Source organism: Mizuhopecten yessoensis, unplaced genomic scaffold (genome assembly GCF_002113885.1).
Source record: "Mizuhopecten yessoensis strain PY_sf001 unplaced genomic scaffold, ASM211388v2 scaffold716349, whole genome shotgun sequence".
NCBI classification, from domain to species: domain Eukaryota; kingdom Metazoa; phylum Mollusca; class Bivalvia; order Pectinida; family Pectinidae; genus Mizuhopecten; species Mizuhopecten yessoensis.
Window position 1 is genome coordinate 1187312 of NW_018480072.1, and position 12425 is coordinate 1199736.

General features: G+C 35.2%; 1 protein-coding gene across 6 annotated transcripts in view; it reads right to left on the minus strand.

Moving 5' to 3' along the window:
• Positions 1–190: 190 nt before the first annotated feature.
• The window catches only part of LOC110443505, a 16121-nt gene continuing 3886 nt past the window's right edge, over positions 191–12425 (minus strand). Inside the window, exons 2-7 of one of the 6 annotated variants that reach the window (XM_021487757.1) lie at positions 11007–11068; positions 10484–10681; positions 3083–3241; positions 1643–1817; positions 1127–1338; positions 191–709 (exon numbers count right to left, since the gene is read on the minus strand). In XM_021487757.1, the coding sequence (XP_021343432.1) occupies positions 500–709; positions 1127–1338; positions 1643–1817; positions 3083–3217 (732 nt within the window). In that variant the 5' untranslated portion in view covers positions 3218–3241; positions 10484–10681; positions 11007–11068 and the 3' untranslated portion in view covers positions 191–499. Of the gene's footprint in view, positions 710–1126; positions 1339–1642; positions 1818–3082; positions 3242–10483; positions 10689–10860; positions 10921–11006; positions 11069–12425 lie in introns of those variants that run through there. The other 5 variants (XM_021487759.1, XM_021487760.1, XM_021487761.1 and 2 more) reach the window with 5 other exon arrangements.

Genomic DNA, 12425 nt, shown 5'->3' on the forward strand with positions numbered 1-12425 from the left:
ACGGCCCAGTTGTTACTATAATTTGCACTACTATATTGAATGCCCGATACGCAATACGGAAATGACGACACCGTGTACAGGCACATTTCGATCAAGATAACTGAGTCCGAACTGTACTTTTTCCGGAAGTACGTCACGAAAATGGACGCTGATGACGATTTGTGGAGCCACCTAAACCCTTTCACCCCTATGTAACTTTAGTAGACAATACTATGCATTGATATGGACAAGTCCATTATGGTCTACAGTGGTGAAAGGATTAAAATTGACATCCTGATATCAAACACGTGAAATAATTTCCTCCACATTGTAGCCGATGTTGGGACATGAGAGCAGTTCCCTACTCCATGTAGAGATGATGAGTTATAACACACTACATTTCCCTACAAATCTATACATGGGGCGAACGACAGACCATTGGAAGTTACGAAGCCACTGTTTCGTATTTGGAAAAAAACCATGCTGTGGGGACACCATCTGCCAGGTGTTCGAGGCATTGTTATAGGAGTCCACTAGTTTGAGCAGGTTTACAATACATCGGAACGTAGTTCCCAATATGGTCTTCAAGCGTTTCCATTTCCGGCTCACGGTCACTTGGACAACTATATCCTGATGCACATGCGCACTGAAATTCATAGCCAAGCGCAGAGTCGTGAACTTCGTCCACGTAAATTTTTGAACATAGTGAATCGTTTTTCTTGCAGGTTTTCTGTCAAAAAATGAAATAATCAGATTAACGTCTTTAGGTACGTAAACACGAACAGCGGTAAATCAAACAGAGTTACTGCCCTTATGGCGTTATTAACAATTGCTTCGTATTGTTTCTTATACATACATGTAATTGTGCATTGAGCACAAAATGCTACGCATAGATTGTTTATATAATGACAAAGTTACTTATCTTGCATGTTCATTATGTTTTTGTTCAAATCATATATGATATTTACAAAAATAAAGTTGAAATAAAATAAAAAAAAAAATAAAAAAAAAATAGAATAAATAAATAAATTACTAATTATAAATAAATTAAAATATGATAATAGTCTCGTACGGATAAACGAGTCAAATAATCGGTATTGACAATTCAGTGAACCGGAAGTACTTAAAATTCACCGGAAGTACTCACCTTTTCACAACCATACTCATACATCCAAACTTTGTTCCGTTTCCACCAGTTGGACAATTGGAAAAGATTGTTAGGACACATGCATCTAGCCATTGACATATACACGCGCCAGTTTGAGGTTTCCGTCTCCATGACAACAGCCAGGTCGTCCTTTTCGCACATGCGTTCTGGCATGACGGGAATGCAGAACCGGTACTGGACCAGCTGGTCATCTATGGACAATTAAATCGTATGGTTTCAGAATATAAGTACGAATTACAGCTCTATGGTACTGTACGTATTTAAAATTAACAAGTCTTTGAGTTCTTTTTCATTTTCCTTTGACAATGTTTTATTTACATGATTTTCTAGAGTATCATCCTTATACTTAATGAAACATAAAGTAAACATGAAACATGAACATGATAAATGCAATATATAATCGATATGGGTTCATATCGGCATGAATATTTTGAAAATCTCTACTTTAAATGAAAAAAATATATTATACAGAACTATTTTCTTTAGACTACTTACGTCGCTCGTAGTGAACCCAGGTAAACGATTGGTTATCGTTTTCGACCCATTCCTCCGTACATCCGGGACAGTGGCAGTGGACACCGTCACTGACAGTCTGGTTACCGGGATATTTGAGAATCGTACTGCATACGTGACGGTTAGAACGGCATACGTCAATCTTAGATTTTGTCTGCTGTAAAACAAGAAAGATAAGTGTTAGCTATTTAACAGAAAAAGAGAAGTGCAAAGGACAGATAGGGATTCGAACCTGAGACCTCTGAAGTATAGGCTCATGCTAACTGAGCAAAATCCTCCTTTGTCGCTCTCTCCCTCTTTTGACCCTGTGTGCGTGCCTTGTTTTATTAACAACTATGGTAATTTAAGGACGTGCCAAGTGTTGGTGGTAGAGGAAAGCCGGAGTTCCCGGAGAAAAAAACACCGACCGACGGACAGTACCTGGCGACTGCCACACGTAGGTCTGGAACTAGCGGTGGAGGGCTAGTGGTAGCAGAATGTCAGACGCCTTAACCACTTGGCCACCGCGAGCCTTGGTCAATGTGTGTGTGATGTATGCATGTGTTGAAAATGTGGAGTTTGTAGTATGTTGTTATGGGTTTGTGTTTCTAACAGCTCGTTTATTACATGTAGCATCCAACAATTGGAAGGCGGTGTCGAGCCAACAAGACAACAGCACTGTCACTTTAAGGATTATAACCCACGGCAATTCAGTCTGCAGATCGAAACACTACGTTACAAGTCTTTGATCCCGAAGACATAAGATGACAATTTCACCTTCAGTGGTCTATTCATTTTGGCGCAAAATAAAATGATAGAATACAAAAGAAAGATCACTAGGGATTCTAACCTTGGACCTGGCACGAGCTGCTCGGCCATCGGGGATCAGATATTCCAGTTCATGTAATATGTACATGACTAACTAACGTACATGAATGCTAATATTGTATACAACTGCTAATATGAGGGAAATATAACAGTTTATGGTTTGTAAGCAAAACGATGCACGTTTGTGTAAAAGATCGTACAGTCTGTACCTAAGGACAAATGCTTGACATAAGATTTAGAATATCTTATTAACAGTTGTAAATGTAATCAAACATTATTTCTGTTTGCACAATATTTTTATTAATATAACTTGAATAGTTGAAACTTCAAAGCATGCGAAGAAAGACAACTCTTGATAATTCCTACGCCTTAAGATTGAGGTATCACGCCACTAAGTTATGATAATCTTTATTTCTTGCAATAGACTTTATTGGCTGTGTACTAATGCATTCACAATACTTGTTACATGGCAGTGGTACTAAACAGTTTTGACAAGTTACAACAGGCAGCCTAAATACGATATGTACATAGTAAATACAATCTGTACATATTATTTGCACTGGGTAACAACAGCATTTATAAATAAGTGTTACATCATTGTGCGTTATGACATACCGGAGTGGTACCGAATCCGTCCATTGGCTCATCTATATTGGAGAAATCGAACATGTCCGTCTCCTGGGCAAAGCCAACAGCAGTTGCCATGGTGACGAGGATCCATAGGAGAAGTAGCTGGGGTACACGTTCCATTGTTGTATCGCAGTGGCTGTTTCTCTTGTTAAAATGAATAGAACAGTAAGATTAAAAGGACAATAACAGGTTGCGAGATAAACAGTATTTCCCTTACAGAGTGAATACAAATCTATAGGTCTAGTATTTGTTTTCATCTTGAAATATTTAGGCTAGACGTCTTCTCTGTTATTTTCCCCTCACGAATTCGTAAAAATGAATGGAATTACCTTAATTTCCTTAATATGATATTACGCGTGTTTCTAAAAAAATATTTTCTATACATACGGTCATATATTTTATTAATATCTTACTTAAAATTGTTTTCTGATAAACGCTTTGTAAAAATATTCAATGTATAGGATTGAACAAATACAAAGTACAAGAATAAGTGAGTATAAACACATACCATGTACATGTGTAAGTATAAACACATACCATGTACATGTGTTAGTATAAACACATACCATGTACATGTGTGAGTATAAACACATACCATGTACATGTGTGAGTATAAACACATACCATGTACATGTGTTAGTATAAACACATACCATGTACATGTGTTAGTATAAACACATACCATGTACATGTGTGAGTATAAACACATACCATGTACATGTGTGAGTATAAACACATACCATGTACATGTGTTAGTATAAACACATACCATGTACATGTGTTAGTATAAACACATACCATGTACATGTGTGAGTATAAACACATACCATGTACATGTGTGAGTATAAACACATACCATGTACATGTGTTAGTATAAACACATACCATGTACATGTGTTAGTATAAACACATACCATGTACATGTGTGAGTATAAACACATACCATGTACATGTGTGAGTATAAACACATACCATGTACATGTGTTAGTATAAACACATACCATGTACATGTGTTAGTATAAACACATACCATGTACATGTGTGAGTATAAACACATACCATGTACATGTGTGAGTATAAACACATACCATGTACATGTGTTAGTATAAACACATACCATGTACATGTGTTAGTATAAACACATACCATGTACATGTGTGAGTATAAACACATACCATGTACATGTGTGAGTATAAACACATACCATGTACATGTGTTAGTATAAACACATACCATGTACATGTGTTAGTATAAACACATACCATGTACATGTGTTAGTATAAACACATACCATGTACATGTGTGAGTATAAACACATACCATGTACATGTGTGAGTATAAACACATACCATGTACATGTGTTAGTATAAACACATACCATGTACATGTGTTAGTATAAACACATACCATGTACATGTGTGAGTATAAACACATACCATGTACATGTGTGAGTATAAACACATACCATGTACATGTGTTAGTATAAACACATACCATGTACATGTGTTAGTATAAACACATACCATGTACATGTGTTAGTATAAACACATACCATGTACATGTGTGAGTATAAACACATACCATGTACATGTGTGAGTATAAACACATACCATGTACATGTGTTAGTATAAACACATACCATGTACATGTGTTAGTATAAACACATACCATGTACATGTGTGAGTATAAACACATACCATGTACATGTGTGAGTATAAACACATACCATGTACATGTGTTAGTATAAACACATACCATGTACATGTGTTAGTATAAACACATACCATGTACATGTGTTAGTATAAACACATACCATGTACATGTGTGAGTATAAACACATACCATGTACATGTGTGAGTATAAACACATACCATGTACATGTGTTAGTATAAACACATACCATGTACATGTGTTAGTATAAACACATACCATGTACATGTGTGAGTATAAACACATACCATGTACATGTGTGAGTATAAACACATACCATGTACATGTGTTAGTATAAACACATACCATGTACATGTGTTAGTATAAACACATACCATGTACATGTGTTAGTATAAACACATACCATGTACATGTGTGAGTATAAACACATACCATGTACATGTGTGAGTATAAACACATACCATGTACATGTGTTAGTATAAACACATACCATGTACATGTGTTAGTATAAACACATACCATGTACATGTGTGAGTATAAACACATACCATGTACATGTGTGAGTATAAACACATACCATGTACATGTGTTAGTATAAACACATACCATGTACATGTGTTAGTATAAACACATACCATGTACATGTGTGAGTATAAACACATACCATGTACATGTGTGAGTATAAACACATACCATGTACATGTGTTAGTATAAACACATACCATGTACATGTGTTAGTATAAACACATACCATGTACATGTGTGAGTATAAACACATACCATGTACATGTGTGAGTATAAACACATACCATGTACATGTGTTAGTATAAACACATACCATGTACATGTGTTAGTATAAACACATACCATGTACATGTGTGAGTATAAACACATACCATGTACATGTGTGAGTATAAACACATACCATGTACATGTGTTAGTATAAACACATACCATGTACATGTGTTAGTATAAACACATACCATGTACATGTGTGAGTATAAACACATACCATGTACATGTGTGAGTATAAACACATACCATGTACATGTGTTAGTATAAACACATACCATGTACATGTGTTAGTATAAACACATACCATGTACATGTGTTAGTATAAACACATACCATGTACATGTGTGAGTATAAACACATACCATGTACATGTGTGAGTATAAACACATACCATGTACATGTGTTAGTATAAACACATACCATGTACATGTGTTAGTATAAACACATACCATGTACATGTGTGAGTATAAACACATACCATGTACATGTGTGAGTATAAACACATACCATGTACATGTGTTAGTATAAACACATACCATGTACATGTGTTAGTATAAACACATACCATGTACATGTGTGAGTATAAACACATACCATGTACATGTGTGAGTATAAACACATACCATGTACATGTGTTAGTATAAACACATACCATGTACATGTGTTAGTATAAACACATACCATGTACATGTGTGAGTATAAACACATACCATGTACATGTGTGAGTATAAACACATACCATGTACATGTGTTAGTATAAACACATACCATGTACATGTGTTAGTATAAACACATACCATGTACATGTGTGAGTATAAACACATACCATGTACATGTGTGAGTATAAACACATACCATGTACATGTGTTAGTATAAACACATACCATGTACATGTGTTAGTATAAACACATACCATGTACATGTGTGAGTATAAACACATACCATGTACATGTGTGAGTATAAACACATACCATGTACATGTGTTAGTATAAACACATACCATGTACATGTGTTAGTATAAACACATACCATGTACATGTGTGAGTATAAACACATACCATGTACATGTGTGAGTATAAACACATACCATGTACATGTGTTAGTATAAACACATACCATGTACATGTGTTAGTATAAACACATACCATGTACATGTGTGAGTATAAACACATACCATGTACATGTGTGAGTATAAACACATACCATGTACATGTGTTAGTATAAACACATACCATGTACATGTGTTAGTATAAACACATACCATGTACATGTGTGAGTATAAACACATACCATGTACATGTGTGAGTATAAACACATACCATGTACATGTGTTAGTATAAACACATACCATGTACATGTGTTAGTATAAACACATACCATGTACATGTGTGAGTATAAACACATACCATGTACATGTGTGAGTATAAACACATACCATGTACATGTGTTAGTATAAACACATACCATGTACATGTGTTAGTATAAACACATACCATGTACATGTGTGAGTATAAACACATACCATGTACATGTGTGAGTATAAACACATACCATGTACATGTGTTAGTATAAACACATACCATGTACATGTGTTAGTATAAACACATACCATGTACATGTGTGAGTATAAACACATACCATGTACATGTGTGAGTATAAACACATACCATGTACATGTGTTAGTATAAACACATACCATGTACATGTGTTAGTATAAACACATACCATGTACATGTGTTAGTATAAACACATACCATGTACATGTGTGAGTATAAACACATACCATGTACATGTGTGAGTATAAACACATACCATGTACATGTGTTAGTATAAACACATACCATGTACATGTGTTAGTATAAACACATACCATGTACATGTGTGAGTATAAACACATACCATGTACATGTGTGAGTATAAACACATACCATGTACATGTGTTAGTATAAACACATACCATGTACATGTGTTAGTATAAACACATACCATGTACATGTGTTAGTATAAACACATACCATGTACATGTGTGAGTATAAACACATACCATGTACATGTGTGAGTATAAACACATACCATGTACATGTGTTAGTATAAACACATACCATGTACATGTGTTAGTATAAACACATACCATGTACATGTGTTAGTATAAACACATACCATGTACATGTGTGAGTATAAACACATACCATGTACATGTGTGAGTATAAACACATACCATGTACATGTGTTAGTATAAACACATACCATGTACATGTGTTAGTATAAACACATACCATGTACATGTGTGAGTATAAACACATACCATGTACATGTGTGAGTATAAACACATACCATGTACATGTGTTAGTATAAACACATACCATGTACATGTGTTAGTATAAACACATACCATGTACATGTGTGAGTATAAACACATACCATGTACATGTGTGAGTATAAACACATACCATGTACATGTGTTAGTATAAACACATACCATGTACATGTGTTAGTATAAACACATACCATGTACATGTGTGAGTATAAACACATACCATGTACATGTGTGAGTATAAACACATACCATGTACATGTGTGAGTATAAACACATACCATGTACATGTGTGAGTATAAACACATACCATGTACATGTGTGAGTATAAACACATACCATGTACATGTGTGAGTATAAACACATACCATGTACATGTGTGAGTATAAACACATACCATGTACATGTGTGAGTATAAACACATACCATGTACATGTGTGAGTATAAACACATACCATGTACATGTGTTAGTATAAACACATACCATGTACATGTGTGAGTATAAACACATACCATGTACATGTGTGAGTATAAACACATACCATGTACATGTGTTAGTATAAACACATACCATGTACATGTGTGAGTATAAACACATACCATGTACATGTGTGAGTATAAACACATACCATGTACATGTGTGAGTATAAACACATACCATGTACATGTGTGAGTATAAACACATACCATGTACATGTGTGAGTATAAACACATACCATGTACATGTGTGAGTATAAACACATACCATGTACATGTGTGAGTATAAACACATACCATGTACATGTGTGAGTATAAACACATACCATGTACATGTGTGAGTATAAACACATACCATGTACATGTGTGAGTATAAACACATACCATGTACATGTGTTAGTATAAACACATACCATGTACATGTGTGAGTATAAACACATACCATGTACATGTGTGAGTATAAACACATACCATGTACATGTGTTAGTATAAACACATACCATGTACATGTGTTAGTATAAACACATACCATGTACATGTGTGAGTATAAACACATACCATGTACATGTGTGAGTATAAACACATACCATGTACATGTGTTAGTATAAACACATACCATGTACATGTGTTAGTATAAACACATACCATGTACATGTGTGAGTATAAACACATACCATGTACATGTGTGAGTATAAACACATACCATGTACATGTGTTAGTATAAACACATACCATGTACATGTGTTAGTATAAACACATACCATGTACATGTGTTAGTATAAACACATACCATGTACATGTGTGAGTATAAACACATACCATGTACATGTGTGAGTATAAACACATACCATGTACATGTGTTAGTATAAACACATACCATGTACATGTGTTAGTATAAACACATACCATGTACATGTGTTAGTATAAACACATACCATGTACATGTGTAAGTATAAACACATACCATGTACATGTGTTAGTATAAACACATACCATGTACATGTGTTAGTATAAACACATACCATGTACATGTGTTAGTATAAACACATACCATGTACATGTGTTAGTATAAACACATACCATGTACATGTGTTAGTATAAACACATACCATGTACATGTGTTAGTATAAACACATACCTTGTACATGTGTTCGTATAAACACATACCATGTACAAGTGTGAGTATAAACACATACCATGTACATGTGTTAGTATAAACACATACCATGTACATGTGTAAGTATAAACACATATCATGTACATGTGTAAGTATAAACACATACCATGTACATGTGTTAGTATAAACACATACCATGTACATGTGTTAGTATAAACACATACCATGTACATGTGTCAGTATAAACACATACCATGTACATGTGTGAGTATAAATACATACCATGAACATGTGTGAGTATAAACACATAGCATGTACATGTGTAAGTATAAACACAGAAAATGTACATGTGTAAATATTAAGAATACAATGTACATTTGTGAGTATAAACACGTGCAATGTAAATGTTTAAATATATACACATACAATGTGAATGTATACACAATGTACAAATGAAGTATGTGTGTGGCATTGGATACACATACAATTGTGCAATGCACATACACTGCCAAAACGTTATCCTTTGCTAAAACCACAAGTGCTACATAAAGAGGCTTAGCAATCTACACATACATGTGCGTGTATGCATAAATAAATTGGACAAACACGTACATACCATGGTACATAAAGAAAAACACACAAAGCTTAACGTCTCAAAAAGTACGTAAAACTCGTAAAGAAACAGACAATGCACGTATATGGAATACATGTTGTATGCTAGGATTATATCTAAAATGGATTCTTAGTTATCCAGCCACCTCCGTTGCCAAATAGGAAATCAAGCCATCTTTGTTTCCAGGAGACAATCTTGCCTTAATGGCGGTACGTCCGGCTAACTGGAATATGTTTGTATAGAAAATGTTAAGTCAATCTCCTGCAACTGATGGATAGCAGGACAATTACATCAGTGGTGGCCTGATCAATGAGTACGGTAATAAGAGATGTTCATGTTTATACAGTCTATTTCTGCCCATGCTTTCAGTTTAAATCTTAATTAAGTATACTTTCTTACCTGTTTATCTACTGACCACTTCACAAAGTCTCTAATACGTCTCCAGACTGACCAGTAGCCGTATATCCATCACTAACCTCAGAAATGTCGTCTTCCCTTTACAGCCAGACCTCCATCTGATTTTCCTCTGTCTGTGTGGACTTTAGATACAGATGCTGAGCTTAGCCATCAACGCGATCGATATTTTCCCCAACGCCTCTAAACTCTCCGAGGAACATAAAAAATCAATATGCGCTAATATCAACCAATAATTACAATACGACAAAGAGTTACCCGAATCATGCTGAAATAATTATATTGATTCGAATCCTGATACTTAAATTATTGATTAATATTTTAAAGTAATTGTACATGTAGCATTGGTAATAATCCCCCACCTTTAAAACATGAACGATGTGTGTTCATTAGCAGCTTTAAACGACTTAATATATCTTTTGTGCATTTAAGACAACAACTTTTCGTTTATGTGACGTCAAACAAATTTATATATAGTACGGTACTTATATTTATATAGCACACTCACATTTAATTTCGCAACCTTCACCTTTCTGGTTTTCCCCCTGGCGTCAATAGTTCGAGTTTCACCTAAATTAAGTTTACATTTTTCTACATTCATGAATTATTGTTCGCTTTGTAATTTAATCACGATCATCAAAGAATAATGCGAATATGAACATACATCAAAACATAAGTAATCAAAATCATTATGTAGTATACATTACTATATCATATATCTGTTCCACTTATAATAGGTTTATGACTTGAAGAGAATATGATGTTTCTGGAGTTATCCCCCTTGGAACATGTTGCGCGTATAGCCTTTGTCGCAAGAGTTTTAAATATTGGTATTATCACGGAATTAGGTTATCTAATTATAATAAGTCCGTGGTATAATAGAAAGAAACCAATAATCTAAGTAGTTTAGAATGCTTATTATGTAGAATGAATAAAAATTGAATTGCAGAAATTATTAAACAAAAAACCATTTGGATATCCGTAAGACTCATGATTATGATTTAGTTTTACTTTATTTTTATTCAAATTCTACCCTTCCTGCGTACACTGATAATGGTCTCGTTCAAGCGTCTGGTTGAACGAGACTATTCTGTGTTCGGCGTAGCTTGCCCAGACAACAAGAGTCTGGTTAAACGAAACTACACTGATAATAACATAACATGATCACGTGACAGGTACCATTTACCCCGGACCATTGCCAAAAACTGTAGCTATGCACTAGAAACGGTTATTTCGGGCATGACTTTAGCTTTGATTTTGCCCTTATCTTAGGGTTGCGATCAGGGGAAATAACACCATTCTCACCTGAGGGTCGTGATCAGGGAGATCAGAGAGATAACACCACTCTCCTATGAGAGATCTTGACAATACCACACTCATCTGAGGGTCGCGAAAAGGGGGAGATACATGTAACACCATTTTCACCTGAGGGTCGTGATCAGGGGAGATCAGGGAGATTACACCACTCTCCTATGAGTAAAGGGGGAGATTAATAGAATCTTCCACTACCCTGAGGGTGTGATTAATAGAATCATTCACCCCCTTTGGGGTGAGATAGGGGAATATCAACCCGAGGGGGAAGATTCTTATGTTGCCAAACACGAGGCTTTGCCGAGTGTTTGGCAACTTAAGAAGCTTTCCCCGAGGGTTGAGATTCCCCTATCTTACCCACAAGGGGTGAATGATTCTTTTTCTCTTACTCTGTTTTCCCCAATGTGTATCATATACACAATGTAATGATAACGTTACATGCTAAATTCAGGGTTGACGTGACGTTGATGGATTCTTGACGTGACGTCATTGTATTATTGCAGTGACGTCATACCATTGTTATAAATAGGGGAATCCCCCCGTCTCAACCCTAGGGCGGAGACAGATAAATCTAGCACCGGCAAAACGGGAGATAAATCTGTCAGGTGTGGGAGAA